At 48.6% G+C, this 16,292-nt stretch overlaps 1 protein-coding gene across 2 annotated transcripts in view; it reads left to right on the plus strand.

Moving 5' to 3' along the window:
- The first annotated feature begins 5,047 nt into the window (after nt 1-5,047).
- CPEB1 (cytoplasmic polyadenylation element binding protein 1) overlaps nt 5,048-16,292 on the plus strand; it is a 37,973-nt gene continuing 26,728 nt past the window's right edge. Inside the window, exons 1-2 of one of the 2 annotated variants that reach the window (XM_062583484.1) lie at nt 5,048-5,219; nt 14,547-14,735. In XM_062583484.1, the coding sequence (XP_062439468.1) occupies nt 5,144-5,219; nt 14,547-14,735 (265 nt within the window). In that variant the 5' untranslated portion in view covers nt 5,048-5,143. Of the gene's footprint in view, nt 5,220-13,614; nt 13,621-14,546; nt 14,736-16,292 lie in introns of those variants that run through there. The other variant, XM_062583483.1, reaches the window with a different exon arrangement.

Consider the following 16,292-nt stretch of genomic DNA (forward strand, 5'->3'; position numbering starts at 1 on the left):
TTTCTGGGGAGGGGCAGTTGTGAGCGCCTGTAAAGCCTGCGCGGCGCGGGAAGTCCGCGGAGCGGCTCTCCCCTCCCCACGCGGGAAGTCCGCGGAGCGGCTCTCCCCTCCCCAAGCTCCGCGTGGGGGGACTCGCTCCCCAGCCGCCGCTGTGCTCCCCCAGCTGCGCGGAGGCAGGGAAACCGCGTGGAGAAAACAAGCTCTTGGCTCTGCTGCTCCCCTCCGCTCCTCCCCAGCTCGGGTCTGTTAACTCTCAGCGTGGCCGCCTCTGCGGTGGAGCGACCACACGTGCTGGCGGTGAGCGGCTCCAGCTAGAGCTGCGGGTGGAAAACGTGTTTTTTGTGGGGGATTTCAGGCCCTGATGCTTTGCTGCACTTCATCTCAACCAGGGCAATCTCCTCAAACCAGCTAAGGCCTCCTTTTTGCTTTGATAGTGTGTTGAAACAAATATTTGTGATTTCACTGATTTCAGAAGCTGTTTGGGTAACAGTTTCAGAGTATTTTGGCCCAAAAATACCAAGGAGAAGGTGCTTAAACAGAGAAGCTTCTTTCAAAATAGGAGTTTTGGCAAAACCAGCGTAGTTCTGGAGTCGGAGCTCCCATGTAAAATGACTCTGCCGATTGCTTCCGAACAACTTTGGTTCCAGCCAGATGTGTTTGAGGCCCTCCCTGCACTAAGTAAACCTTGAAAAAGCTTCCTAAGTTCAGCCTTGCTGATGCTGAGAGCCCCAATAGGTCAGGTAGTGCAGACCTTATTGAAGATGAATTGAGTCTGCGAGCTTTGGCACTTTGTTAATATAGCTAAAGCAGCAGTATTGCTTGATAGGAACAGTTATATCGCTATCATGCTTTGCATTAGTATAGCTGACTTCAACTTGAGAAGCAAACTATGCCAGTAAAAAGGTTTTTTCAGAGCTGATTTGATGAAAATATTAAGCCATTTTGACTTAACTGTGTTGAGACTGACACTGTTTTAATAACACCATGAATCTTGTCTCGAGATTCAAGCCTGTAGCATGCTATGCCTCTGCCTTAAGCGAGGCTTCTATTAAAGATGTAAAACCTAAAGGCTGAATAGTGGCCGAAGCAGACAACCTTGTCTGCTCCAAAGCACCCAGAGGAGCTGGCTTACATCTCACAACACTGGCAGCCAAGCTGTGCTCGGTGGCTCGGACGTTCTTGGTGGCGTTTGCTACACGGGTGTACTTTGTTCCAAAGGCTGAACAGCTACAGGTTCATTTTTTGTGGGTCTCTCCAGCGGGAGCTCCTACAGGTAAACTGCAGGCTGCAGCCCTGGGATTTGTCTGGGGCTGGCAAGATGTGAACTCCCAAGAGAGCTGGCAGCTGCTGGGGTGATGGTTTAGCTGCCAGCTTCCTGATGCAGAGCCAGCAAATAACAGCTCTGTAGCGTGGTGATACGGCTTGTCAGTTGTCTTCTGCTTTGTCCTCCTGTTACCAAGACGGAGCCGAAGCTTGTCTTCCTATTTCAAATCAAGCCAGGCATTTCCCCCCTCAAGCAGGTTTTGTTCGGAGTGTGCTGGAGGTGACTGGACCCTGATATTGCCATCCTTGGGGGCTCGGAGCTTATAGCAACCAGGAGTGCATCTTCATGCTTGGACCTGGGTTCTTGGCTTGTGATTAATCACTGAACCAAAATGGCAGACAGCGCTCCTGTTTGGGCTTCTCCTTACTGCGTGCTATCGTTCTGCACAATGCTGCTTGGGTTTGTGTTCCAGATCTACCATGATGATCTGACTCTAAGCCTGTAAATTGTTTGCTTCGTGCCACTGTGCACTTACTGCACTGAACGGTCTTTCTCATTTTTCTCTGAGCTAGGAAGATGTCTGGAAGACTGCACTTCCCAGCTGAGAGGCTGGGTGCCTTAGCAGGCTTTAGGAAGCAATATTTGACTTCTGATGGCTAAGTAGACTACCAGCTAGATCACACTTCTGTACTAGCTATTGCTTATCTATCAGCCACACCAATAAAATGGTGCATCCTGTTCCAAATCGGGGTTGTATACTTTAGTGGACAGGGCTGGCTATGGAAAAAAGTGGTTGTTGAGTAATTACAGCCTGGTGTTCTACAAAATGTGCCAGGTTATTGTGGGCACCTTTAGGCAAGAGGGGACCTCCCACTGCTCTTGCACTGATGCCACAGTGAAAGTAGAGGTGGTCACTGCTCCAAATGCCAGCTACAGCTGTAATTGCCCCTAGGCAGTATGCTTTCAGAGAAGCCTGAAGAAGCAGCGTATGTGCAGCTATCAATGATTTGCTCAGGTCAGCAAAATCCTTCAAGATAGAACATTGAAAGCTAATCATAGCTGGGCTCAAGAATGCATTTCTGTTTGGCTTGAAGGTCTGAGAGTTGAGCAGGTTCTGGAAGATGCAGCCTCAGACATGATACTTCTTTATGCTTAATAGTTGTAGAGACTAAGTCGTGGCTGCATTCTCCAGCTATATGGTTGCAAACCTTTTCTGCTTGAATGTACAGGCTGAGGGGTTTTGGCTCTGCATGCTTGAAAGACCTGCAGAGCTCCTCCTCAAAGGAGTACTTCTGTCTGGGGAGAAGGGTGAGCTTTACCAGGGCCAAGTCTAGAGATGGGAGCCACTTTGTACGATGTGGTGGGTGCTGGCTCCTGGGTCCAGGGTGCCTGCAGTATCTCTGGATGCTTCACCGTCTTAAGGTTAAAACTTTTTTTTTTTTTTTAAGTAAAATGAGTTTCTGTAGCAAAGATTAGCCATAGTCTTGCTGTTTTCTGTTCTTGTTTGTGGCGGAGCTGCTGCTGCCAGTTGTGGGAAGCATCAAATGCTAAATGAGCAGGAATGGGTCAGGCATTTGACTTGCCACTTGAGTTTATTTTTGTCTTGCTAGCACAAACTCCTAGAAAAAGCTTTGCCTCCTGCTGTAAGAGGTTCTTTAGCAGTAACATGAGTAGAATATGGAGTTTCACACTTGTGCCAAATCAGCCTGATGCGGCACTTATTTTTATTAAAGATGACTGGCAATACTTTCTTAAATTGAGCTTCTGTACTCCTCAGCTGCTTTTTATAAAGATGACTTAAAGCCTGCTCTGCCTGTTTACTCTTGCCTGAAGCTCGCTTTGAGCCCTACCTGTTTACTCTTGGCTTGTGAATGCTCCTGTATTGTGTTGACTGAGTTCCAGGACCTTATCTGAGGGTGGGCTGAGTCTTTCAATAGACAAATATCCCCGGCACCAATGCTGAATAGATGTTAATGGTCTTAAACAGTCAGGCTAAAATCCCTTCCATCAATTGCTCCAGTCCTGCCTGGAAGTGTCCTGTGAGTTGTATATCCATTAGTTTGTTGCTGCACCCATCTCGATCAGGGGTACCTTTGTTTTTGCCTAGCTCTGAAGGAAGCTTGCATACCTGGAGGAAAAAAGAAAAACTCTCAAATCATGCCTATTGAGGACTTACTTGAAAGGAGAGCTTTGTTATGGCAGTGATGTTGCTCATGAAGATAGTGTTATGGGGGATATAAAGTCCCATTCTTGAGCTGGGGTAAAGTTCTAGTTTCTGTGAAGTTCAGTTTAGACTTGCCTTCTGCATCCAGTTACAGCTCACATACTAGAAAGACTTAAGGGATCGCTGTAAAATAAAGCCAACTCTGTGTTTTGGACCTGCTACTGGTCTCAAGCTTATGTCAATAGTTTGGAGCTGCAAGACGCTTTCCTGCTTGCTCTACAGTCAAGATGTGGATGAAGAAGGAAGAGAAATGTGAGGAAGTCAGGCGCTAAACTCTTGCAGGGATACGTTCAAAAGGTAGATATAAAACATTTGTATTTGTCAGAGCCATTTAAATCTAAAGCTATAGGTTTATGCGTGCTTTGGAGCAGCAGTGGCCTTGTTTGCCAGCTTAGCTGCAGTTCTGTTGTTTCAGTTTGGCTCTAACTAGATTTGCTTAATGGCAAGGATTATGGTGCAGAGGCCAAGACTGGGGAGACTGCCTTCCTGCTCTTTAATATGAATCTTAATTGAGAGTGGTACTGTTTGTGCAGCATGTCCAGGAGCAGAATTCTGCTGCAGTGCCTTTTGGGTGGTGGGAAGATCTGCATGTGGTCTGAAGATGCTGGTTAGAGATCAAGTTTAGCGCATGGATTGGGCAGAGGCTTGGATGTTGTTGAACAGCTGTGCAGAAAGAAGCCTAGATGTGAAATCAGCTTGCAAGCAGAGCTGAGGGAAGCGGCTGGAGTGCTAGTTCTCCAAGCTGGCACCGGGAAGTGGGAGTGCTTTGCTCTTGTGCAGAAGGAGCTTTACCGAGAGCTCTGGCCTGTATAGGATGGCCAGGCTCAAAGCCTGTGAAGCTGGTAGGTCAGTGCCTGTGGAGGACTGTGATAAAGCAAAGCTAGTTAGCAGCTCCTTACAGGAAGGAGATATTACCCACTAACAAATGGAAGGTCAGGATTTAGTTCTGTGCCTTGCCAAGTGAAACCTCAGGACTTCTGGGCTCTGTTTGAGTAGCTGGGAAGTCACTTTTTCCATTAAGCCTGCTTTGTAAAGTGATGGCATGGCTGCTGACTGAGGCCATTCCAAGATGTTGTTCAGAGCTCCCACACGTGCGGTTGCTTTCTGCTGCTGTGCACAGGAGAAAACTGCTGTCTTGTGGTGGCTGCCTTGACCTTCTCCCCACGGTGCTGGGACACTGACTTTTCTGGAGAAGTTTGTTATGCAGATCTCTGCCTGTCTCCTGGTAATAAGGTGTACCATGCTGGAGAAAAGGATCACTCTCATGTTAGCTTGAGAGCTATGGCTTTTAGGCTCAAGTTCATTCTAGCCGCGGCAAGCTTGCACCTCTTTGTAACCTGAATGGTCCTGGTCTGATGTGCTGCTGCACTGACAAATTGCTGACCTGTTTGCTTAAGTGCTGCTTTAGAGCAAAGATGTGTGCTTGGGTGTTGCCAGGACCTGGAGCTAAAGCTAATTAGAATATTGGAGGCAATCCAGAGTTTTCCTACAATGTGCTGAAAGCAGGGTGGTGTACACAAGCTTGCTTGACACTAATCTCTTCTCTTCACCAGAAAGAAGATACTGGGAGGAGCATAAAAGACTGCTGGGATAGCCCTGATGCCCCTGCACTTTCTACTTGCAGCAATGCAGATATATTCCGCAGAATAAATGCCATGCTGGACAACTCTTTGGATTTCAGTGGAGTCTGCACCACACCAATCACAAAAGGCAAACGCGACATCTTGCCAGGTGACATGTTCGGCTGGGTTTGACGGAAGCTCGGGGTTTAAGGGTTGATGTAATAGAGGAATTGCTTTGGATTTAGCAAATGTGTCTTGGTATTCCCCAGTGCTGTGGTCATTGCATGTCCTTGTGAGCAGAGAGCTGCCTGAAGTCAGGGTTTGTGCTGTCTTGGTGCTGGGGGCTTCATCTGTGTGCCTGAGGTGGATAACCAAACCATTCCTGGCAATGCAGAGGTGCATGGCAATGCTTGCTTGCACCTCCTCTGTTGCTGGTGGTGCTGTAGGCTGGTGAGTGGGCAGAATTTGAGCTCTTATTGCCTGACCTGTGTAATGCATAATCTGCCAACTTTTTCTGGTATAGATTGTTCTGGCAGATTCCTTTATAGCCTGTCCTTCCTGGAGGCAGGATTAATCTGTTAGTGGTTAGGAGGGCTGATCTGCTGCATATATTACAAGTGCAAAAGACTTTTTGGTAACCACACTTGCTAGAAGTCTATTAAAACCTTCTATTTAAGAGTGCACCAAAGCAGTGCATGCAGACGAATACTGTCTTGGAAAGATGAGCTTGAGACTCTGAAATCAGTGCTGTGAGTACTTGCTTCCCATAGGCTCAGAGGGAACTGGGAATGTTCTGCTGTCTTTGCTTGGGCACAAAGCTGCCTGGTTTGATGCAAATCAAGCACAGGAGTATTGGGTCTGTCTTAGTTTTCTGACTTTAATTTTCTCAATTTTTTTGTCACTGAAGGGCATGTTTTTGTGCCTTTGCAGTAGGAAAGATTTGATGAATGTACCTGCTGGGCCAGCCTCGTGTTCCTTTTGCCAGTGTACTTCTGTGCAACCGTGCTTGCTCTTGCTCACCTTCTTCTCTGAGTTGTAGGGTCAATAAACATTGTTGCCATGATTGGAAACAAGCTGGTCCTCTGGACTTATACCAAAGCAAATGGGAAATAAAGCTAAAACCTCACCACCTGGTAGCCTCACAGGCCTGTGTAGGTGGATGAGCTTTCCTTGCAGTCATTAGGAGACAGATGTCTTATGCACCTGAATCAAATGGGTTTAAAAGCTGCCAACCAGTGGCTAGTGGATCCATCTTGTGGATCAGCTAGCCAGCTGTAGTGGATTCCTGCCTGGCCTAATGCTACTAGCTTTCTAGGTTGCCTGTTTCAGTCACACTTTTGTGCTCAAAAGCAGCAAGGCCTCTGAAAACTGAAGGCCTTGCATGTCTTTGTTTGCTTTGGTTTCTTCTGAGCACTGCTGTAACACTGTCTTGAGTGCTTCACACTAGATCTACTCTGAGATGATGCGGGGTAACTTTGTTCTGGACTAGTGAAATGACTGCTACCAGATGACTTCCAGTGCAGCTTAATCTCCTGGGTATTTGAGGGGCTTAGTGCTGTGGACTAGACTGACCTGGCCATGTGATCCTGTGCTCCTACTGCAGCAGTTCCGCAAGTGGATTGTTTGCTTCTAGGAACAGATCTAAATACAACAGTGCTTGAAACATGGTTAGTGAAATGGTATTGGGAGGATATGCTGTCCACTCCTGGGCAATTGAATAGGGAAAATTACTGAGTTCAGGTCAGTGTTGCGGTTAGTAATGTGTTTTTAGAGATTAGCTGTTGTATGAGCTGTTAGGTATTTCTGTCCCTTAAAACAATGGTGCTCAATGTTATGTTTAACCTTGATGCACTGGAAGCATAAGGGAGCAATAAACATATCAAAATATTTTCCTTTATTGCCCTGTTGAACTATTTTGAGTCAACGAAGGAGTCGTCTATGGCTGTTGTGCAGAAATCCTAAGTATAGTTCTTTTCTTATTCCATTTATAACTTGGAGTGGAAGCGCTTCTGAAGTTTAAGCTTCCTTATCCAAGTTAACCTGGCTGATGAAGGAAATTTGTGCTAGCAGGAGGGTTTATTCCTGTAAAGATGTAGGTAGGTTCTGGGGTTAGATCTGGGCTTAGAGTTAACATACCAATTTTATCCTGCAGTACTCTGAAGGTCAGAACTTGAGCTTGATATCATTGATGTGAACAGTCTTTTAGGCTTGCTTCTGAAACGCTTCTCTTGAGACAAAGGCTTTCACCTGGGAGGGAATGGATGAACCTACTGACTAACCCTCTGCAAGTAAGTCTCAGTATTGTTGTTTTTCTTGTGGATGTCTGGAGTAAGAGGGTCTTGCTTGGTGCACAGTTGCTGTGAGATGGTGTCTTGCTTGGAGACCAGGTGAGTTTAGTTTCAGAGGTGTTAGATTGTGGTTGTGCTACAGGTTATCATTGACTAACTTGTGTAGAAGAGCACTTCCCATAGGCCCAGTGATGGGCTTGCATAGGAGGAAGAAAACAGTTCCTGTAGGAAACATTGTTTCTGCTGCAGAGGAACAAGGCTGTGCTGTCTGGGATGCGTTACACTGCCATCAAATGCAGCTCTTGTTCCTGACAGAGCAAGACATTGAGGCTAGTTTTGCAAGTAGGTGCTGACTGGCACAACCATTTCTGCAGCTTGGAGACCAGGGTGGGACCTGGTCAGAGTTAAATAACCTGGCAGAAGCTTTTGAACTCCTATGGGTTTCTTGTGCTGTTGCTCAAATACCTGTGTAGCATGAGGAAGGGTGCAGCATGCTCACTTCCCCAGTGATGCTGTGCAGCTTTTCGGTTATCTTCCTCAGGTCAAACTAAATACCAGTCCAATCCAGGATAAATTTAAGAAGCCCCTTTCAGCATTAAGAGGATTACACGTGGTAGAGAAGGAACTGCAGAAGTTCGTGACCTTTCACTAATGCTGCTGGGGAAACATAAACACGTGTGAAGACACCTCACTTGGTGCAGTGAAGTGCGCAGGAAGACGGTGCTGAGATCAGTACGGCATCAGTCCGAGCAATGTGAGAAAGCACAAGCTTATTCAGCGGTCTTGTATCTGGCAGGGTTGGAGAGTTATCCAGGCCTGGACAGACCCGTGTGGCAGCAGGGACTAATGCTGGAGACTGAACTTGGCATACTTAATCTTAAATCTCTTATCAAGATCAGTTTGCTGCTAATGGTAGTCCTCAGTGAACTTAGTTGCCTTGTCAAAATGATCCAAGCTGTGTGAGGCCTAGTCTGACTGCTGCGGTAGTTCAGAGGTGCTTGCTCTGGGAGTTTCCTGAATGTTTGGTTTAGGTCACTGACCCACACCAAAGGATACAGTTTGACAGTGTGGTGGCTGCTGGCAATGAAAGCTGTAATTGTAGAACCTGTCTTGTAGCTTCTGAGATGGGGCTCACATCAAGCTTCAAAACACTTGCCTTTCAGCCTGAGCTGATGAAAGGCAAAACTTCCTCAGCAAGATTACATGTAGTGCAGATGTTAGCTATTAGTGGCTGTGTGTGCCACAGCTTATGGTGTTGGAGGTCCAGCTTAGTGTCACACCTGTCCTTGAGCAACTATCTCATAGCAGATGCTTCTCCTCCCCGAAATTTAAAGCTGTGTGTTTATCTTGGGTCTGAATGAGAGTGTGAACAAAGCTGTGCTCTTTAAGGTAGCTTTTGCTGCATGGCTGTTCAGCTTGCATGTTTCCCAAGCCTTAAAGCTGGGCCATGGTGCATGGTAAGTGGTGCTACCAGATTTTGTAGGAGAAAGTTAAACCAGCTTCTGAAGTCACTTGCCCTTCTGTAGGTGCAACTTTCAGCTCCACTCCAAGATTAAAGTGAGAGTAAAGCTCCTTCTCTTTAGTCTTTGTATGCCCATTTTACTCATAATCTGGTGAAGGCGGCCAGTTTCAGCTACATGCAGTGTGTTAACAAATGAACTTAAAGTGGTTGTAGGTACTTCAGGTGTGCTAGCCAGCAGCATTGATTGCCCTTTCATTAAGCTCTGGTCATTTCAATGAGATAAAGTATCCATTATCTTGATAAGTTGCCAGCCCATCATCTAATGAATGGGAAGATGCTTAGATGACTTTCCAGTTGACAGGAGTTGCTTAAGGTGTCAGGTTCACTGTAAAAGCTGCTAGTTGTGGATCATCATGTCTTAATGATTCTCAGTGACTGCTTTATTTGAGGGAGAACTGAAGGACAAATGCAGACCAAGACTAGCTGCTAATTAAATCAACTTCCTGCTTGCTCTGTTGCAGTAAATGACATATCACTTAGCCACCCAGAAGGCCTTTTCTGGTACTATAATGGAAATGCTTCTGTTTCATTGTCCCACAGCCACCAAGAAATGTGCCAAGTAGTGCTGGATGCAGCTGGCTTGATGTGTGTGACCTTGGAAGGTGGGACAAGAAGCTGTAGAAGCAGTGACCCAAAATGTAGCGCTATTTACCTCAACTGCATGCTTTTAATAGGGTGCCTGGACCTGGATGAGGTGGATATTGGGAGCTCACTGAGGGTTTGTGGCTGAGAACCATTCTGCTTGCCCAGGATAACACTGTGTCCAGTATATAGATCTAGGCCATTGAACATCTAGGTGGAACTGAACACCTACATGCCCAGAGAGCTACACACCCGGTGCTGCTGACTTTGATGTTTCAAATGAGACATTAATGTATCTCTGACTGTGGACTCAACACGATTCTGCCCTGGAAAGTAGCTGTAGTAAACAGGAAGTAATAATTTCTAGTAAACAGAAATAAAATTTCATCACATCAGCACTTGGGAGCAGATAACGGAGTCCTGTTTTTCCACAGCATGGGCTTGGCCTAGGTCTGTTGCATGCTGCAGCAGATGCAAATGGATGTGTGCTGCTGTAGATCCTGCAGGTTTCTGGTGGGTTTCTGACTTACTGTGCTGGGCTGACACTCTGGTTCAGGATTTGATGCAATAATCTTGTAGCAGTAATCTCCTACCCTTCCTTTTGGGGAAAAAGTAGGTAGAGCAGCAAGGCTAAGTCACAGTACCTCTTCCTTGTGTTCTTACATAGTTGATGGCTAGCTTTTCAAGTGTCTGGTTATTGAAACAAGGCAAACTCAGGCAAGCTGGCTGTGAAGCAGTTCACATGGCAACAAATGTCTCCACTTCAGGAATTTTTCAGATTGGAGGAAGATGTTTAGTCAGGTATTAGGCCTGTTGTAACTGGGAGGGCTATGCCTAATAAGAGAGCTCTTCTGGGCCTTTGAGGATTCCTAATGCACCCTAAGTATCCAACTGGCTCTTCCTCTAAAAGTTTTCACTCTATTTTAGTCCAGTTCTCTTGTGTGCAAAACATGCTTGGGAAGCTTTGTTTTTGTGGATGCAATTCCTAGGCTTTGAAACTGGAGCTGTAAGAAAGGCATAACTACTGCTGTGAGCTGCCTTCCCTTTTTGTGACCTGAAGTGCTTAGACACTCACCTCACTGCCTTCTCTGCACTTGAAAGTTAGTCTGTGAGGCTGCTGCTCGTGAGGATGTCCTGGAGCTTCATCTAGATCAGTCACTGAACAGAGCTCCTGGAGCTTCATCTAGATCAGTCACTGAGCAGAGCTCCTTCCTATCTGCTATACAGCTGAGCAGTGCTTGTCCTCTCCCGACTCTGCACTCGGGCCTCGTTCGTGGAGGCGTTTCCTCCTTGTGCAGACTCTGTTAGAGGTTGGTATGTAGGAGAGAAGGGAGACCTCTTCAGTGGTTGCAGAGGCAGTAGGAGGAGTTAGCTTGTTTGGTTCTTGGTCACTTAACTGTTCTGTTTCCTCCTTTGAGCTCTTGGTTTTCTCAGATTTCAAGGCATGGAATGCAATGTTCAAGCCTTTCAGACCTAGGTCACTTGCAAAGCAACTGCATGTCTTTGCACTTAAATGAAGTGTCATGGATTTTTAGATTGGCAGAGCAAGTATGATGGAGTGGAGGGATGCTCCTGCTATGGGGAAGGGATTGAACCAGGCTCAACTTCTCATGCTACCTTAACACATCTGCCACAAACTGCCTGTGGGTGATAGCTCTTGGTGCTTGTCCCTACTTGTCCTCTCCCCACAGGCTAAGTTGTAATTTTCCAAATATTTTCCCATTTCAAATGCCTGGTTGGTGGGCCCACGCTGCATACCAGATCAGGGAAATGAGCCAGGCTAAAACTAACTCCTGGTGGCTTGGTTTTAACCAGATCAGTTCCCCGACCAAGTTTCCCAGTGACAGCTCATCTGCCTAAGCTGGCATGAGTAGAGGGGAGTGCTGGGGTGGGGACAAGTGGTTGGGGCTGCAGCTTGATAAGCTGGCTGTGGTTGGCCAGTAGGGTTTGACTGTAGGCTGAGCTATGCAGAGATGCTTCTCTTTAAGAAGCCTTTGAAATGCTTTGAATGTTGTGAGGCCTGAAAAATGCAACTTTCTGTCAGGGCAGTGGGGTAGGAAGCTCTGCAGCCTATGTTGCAGCGTACTGTGGGCACCCTGGCTCCAGGGGTCTCCCGGGCTTGGTGGGAGGACGTCATCCCAGAAGACCACCTGCTTTGAGACTTGCACAGCGGCTTTTTGCTAAGGACCTGCTTCTCGCGATGCTGTTGAAATGAAACCTAACCGGCTCATGAGGCAGGAGTTTGGTCTCTTCCAGGCTCTTGGGCGTAAGCCCAGTGCAGCTCAGCTCCCTTTGCCAGGATGGTTGGGTTCCAGTGGCAACTCCAGAGGGCAATTCAGGTTGGAAAGAGTCGTGCTGGTTCCTGGGGCTTGGGAAAGTCTGCAGCAAAGCCTTTGGTCTTGATTGGACTGTGCCGGATGGCGAAGTGTAACTATTTAATATTTGGTGAACATGTACTTGCAACTAACTCCAAGTTGTGACTCTTCCTACTGAATTTCTGTAGGAAATTAATTCTGCTTGCCCCAGTATCTTATTAGTTTTGTCTGCCATCAGCTCCTGGCTGCTTTGTAGCAGATTTCCAGGCTCTGAATTTGAAAACAGGTATTCCAGAAATCTTTTTAAATTCCTTTTTTAAGTTGGCCTTTTCCTTTATGGCCCATATCCATCTTTCAGCATGGCTGCTAGCTGTTTAAAGGGGAAGCAGGCTTGTGCTGGCTGTTTGTTTAGGGTGGAGAAAGGTCTCATTTAAAATATGCTGGCTATTCAAAACTTTTGTTCTTCAGAGCAATTGTACATGAAACAGGACTGTGGGGAGCTTGTCTTTAATGTGGATTGAAGCCATCAGAAGGCACCATAGATCTCCTGAACTTGAATCTGATTGGTTTCAGTTAAACAAAACAGCGTATTTCCGGGGGGGGGGGGGGGGGGGAAGGGAAGCTAAGAAAAACCAGCATATGTAGAATAGAATGTTATGAAGTGTTTTGTCCCTAATGAATTTGTTCCCTGTTTTCCTAACTTTTTCAGTGGTAGGATTCATTCAGGATGTTGGATGAGGGACTCGAGGTGGGATTAGAGTTTTGCGGTCTGTCTTCTCTGTTCTGGTCGGTGCTTCCCAGCTTCATAGGAGTTAATCTTGGGAAGATGGTGTAAGACCTAGAAAGATGCTGGTCAACAAATGGAAGGTAGTGACCCGCTGCCTGGGGTCTGGGCTGCAGCAGAGCACTCGTGCCTTGCCGTAAATGTGGCAGCGCTGCATATTCATGCGGGCAAGTTATGGTTGCTGTGGGAACTGAGTTGTCTCAGCAAATGCTTTTATCCTCTCCTCCCTACAGCTGCATTATAAATGTTTTTAGGACCTGTCCAAAACAAGCAATCTGAAGAGTAACTGGGAGAATTAATGCAGTAAAATACCCTGCTGAAGATGCAGCATGATGCTTTCAGAAGAAAATTTCAGGTGCTTGGTAGTAATGTGACTGAATTGCTACTACAGCTTGTAGTAGCACAACTAGAGGAGCAGACACAACCTGGGGGATGATATTCCAGTTAAGTACTGTGGAGGAGGCTGCAGCTGGGAGGGGGGAAGACTGCAGCTCGCCCACCAGTACAGCTTTACCTGTTTGCATCCCAACTGCAGCGCTTCGGCCTCCTTGGCGTGAGCAGGGAATGCTGGCGGTCCCCACGCCTCAGTGGGGTGATGGCAAGGCCCACGCCTCTGGTGAAGCAGCCAGTTTCCTACCTAGGGGACCCGACTGTTGGGCTCTTGGCTGGGCTTTGCTAGCTACGGGCGACCGAATGACTCGAGCGTGAAAGAAGAGACCGCAAATGCCGTCGGAGCGTCCGGGATGGCCGGGATTGCACGTGAGGGATAACGTGACAGGCTGGAGTCACTGCAGCACCCTGCCAGAGAGCAGTGAGTGGTGTGTGTGTGTGAGGTGTACATCTGATGGCACAGTGGGAGGCTGTGGGGGCAGGGGGAGGAGGAGGAGACAGCTGCCACTGCTCGGGAGCTGCCTTATAAATGCCCTCTGACTCAGATTTTGGGTAACACAGCTGAGCATCTTGTGGTTTCACCAGCCCCCAGATCCCGCGGTAAACTGGAATTCTCAGACTATGAACCTGCTGCGTTTCCCTAGGCTACTGGCACAGGCATAAACTGAGGCAAGAATCCGGCATCTCTGGTACCGTAGGCTTGTGAACCTCCCGCAGGGAAGGGGAGGGCTCGGTGGCACCGGGCGGCTGGAAGGGGAAATAGGCCATGAAAATTCCTGCTGTGAAATGGGTCCTGCGCTCGGGCTGGCCCCGCTTTTGCTCAAGCAGGGTGATGCGCCCACTCGGACTGGTCCAGGATAATGCGCTTCTCTTCGTATAGCGGGGAGGGGGGGGTGAAGGTTATCCTTGTTGCTCGATGGTAAACAATGCCGAGTCAGTGAGGCACAGCGGCCAAGTTGAACCAAATAGATTATGCTAGCAGAATTGTGAAGCTTTTGCATTGGGCTCTGAATTAGAGCCAGCAGCTGGAGTCCGTCCAGGACTAAAGTGTTTTTGGGTTTTGTGGGTGGAGGGAGGCGGGGACAGGAGAGCTGGGTGGTAGCACTAAAACTAACTGTCTGATCTGGCGCTGCTGCTATCGTCGTTGCTGGGGGGATTGCTGTCTTGAGCTGCTGTGCTGTGGAGCTCTGCTTTTGTGCTGGCGCTGCCTCCCTTGATTTAGTGCAGCTGCACCTCTTTCCTCCTGTGTGCTGTCTTGCCTTCCAGGGGGAAATCTATCCTTTCTTCTTGTCTCTATTTTGTAAGAGCTGATGCAGTTCTGTTGCATGGCTGAGTGACGTCACTGTCAGCACAGTAAGCATCAGCAGCCTGGTCACATGCTGACCCAGTCAGTAATGCAGACGGGATAGGAAGGTGGAGGGGCTGAGGGGGGTGGGGGGCTGGTTTCTGGACATATGGTAGCCCTCCCTTTTGGGGTGCAACTGCTAGTTGCAGAAGCAGTGGCTTCCGAGCGGTACAAGACGCGGCTGGGGGCTTAACGCTTTGGAAAAACTCCTTCTTTAAAAGAAAAACAGCCCTGAACTCTCAAGCTTCTGTTTGTTCTCAATCTGAGCAGACTTCCAGGACTCTGAAGAAGCAGTGGCAAGCAGGATGCTTTTCCCCACGTCCACGCAAGAGTCTTCCCGTGGCCTCCCAGACACCAACGACCTGTGCCTTGGCCTGCAGTCGCTCAACCTGACAGGGTGGGACAGACCCTGGAGCACCCAGGACTCTGACGCTGCAGCACAAACCAGCACACAGTCCGGTGAGTCTCTCTGCTGACACATGCAGCAACAGTTGTTGGATTCCTTTTTTGCTGTTTTTGAGCTTGAGCGGAGCTATTGCTTGTATAACCAGAGCGCTGGCTGTTAGTGACGGGGGCTTCCTGACCCTTAATGCTTGTGTAAGGTGGTGGGAAGCATGAGGACTGACTTGAGTTGGGGAGGCTGTGGCTGGCTGTTCCACAGCCCCCTCCAGTCTGCTGTCAGCTCACTGCAGACAAAAGTGCCCGGGTTCGTCTTTTGCTCGGTGCTGTAATGCTGGCAGAGGAATAACGTAGCGGAGGGGGGAGAGCAGAACAGAAATCCTTTCCCTGCCTTTGGATGGAGTGGGAGGGGGGGCATGGTGATAGCACACTGAACGTGCTGGGTGGGAGCGAGGCCGAACTTTGCTCTGACAGGGAAGAATCTGAGAAAATGCCTGGTGGCAGGCAGCGCCGCTCTGCAGGCAGGGGCGTGCATGCCTGCGAAGGGACCCCCCCCACCTGACTGCAAAAGTCCCGGGCGGCAGCGCTTGCCGCTGCGCTACGGCAGCGCTGACTGCTGAACTCTGCCTGTGGGGTGTGGTAGGCGCAGCCAGCACCCAACTAACAACTTCAGGCTGCGTGGAAGACTTGGAGGGATCCTTCTGCACTCCCTCATTCAACTAGAAATATCAGTCTGCTCCTTCCGGAGGCCTGGAGGAGATGCGGTGGAATGGCTTCTCGCTTTAACTCTTTTGGTCCAGCACAAACCTGTGTGATCAGCAGGGTGTGGGCTTGCAGCCCCGCGCTGCTGCCTGCCCTTCCCCCAGTGCCATTCGGGCTTTTGCTGCTGGGATTGCATGCGGAGTTCTTCGGGGTGCTGGGGGCGCCTCTAGCGTGGCGCAGGCAGCGCTCAGTTAACTCTTCCGGAGACACTAGGCTTCTCTGCAAAACCGCAAGCCTGCGGGAGGGGAAAGGGGTGCTGGATGCAGTAACTTAATGCACCCCTGTGGCCTGGTCACTGGGGGTAAAATACAGGGGAGAGTTCACTTTTGGGCCTTTGAGGGCTCTGAAGAGCAGCTTCACAAATGGTGGTGTGTTCATTCAAGTATTAGTCCGTGGAAAGATCTAGTGCTTTGGCAGAGTTTGTACAAGTTCAGCCTGGTTGCTACAGAAACTCATCCCTTTATAGCAGCATGCTGCTGCTTTGTTAAAAGGGTAGTGCATCTCTGCGCAGACTTGGGTGACACAGGAGGCCCCAGGCACAAAGTTGGTGCTGACAGGAATGTAGATAGCTTCTGGTGCCCTCCAACGAGGGCTCTCTGGGCAGTGTGATGCAGCCATGCTGATGTTTTGGGGTGTGTGTGTGTGGGAGGAAGGTGCTGTAGGCCACCTCCGTCCAGCTGCATGCCCTGAGGGGATGCTGTCCTCCGGGAAAAGAGAGGCTTCCAGGAAGCAGCACTGAATGAACATCACTGCAGGGGTTGTAAAAATTGCTTATGGGGCTCTGGAGTTTGGAACGTCGTCTTCGCCAGCACAGCTCGGTTCCTACATCTAGTTTCTGCAAGACATAGTAAGCAG

Source organism: Rhea pennata, chromosome 10, assembly GCF_028389875.1.
Source record: "Rhea pennata isolate bPtePen1 chromosome 10, bPtePen1.pri, whole genome shotgun sequence".
Classification (NCBI taxonomy): Eukaryota; Metazoa; Chordata; class Aves; order Rheiformes; family Rheidae; genus Rhea; species Rhea pennata.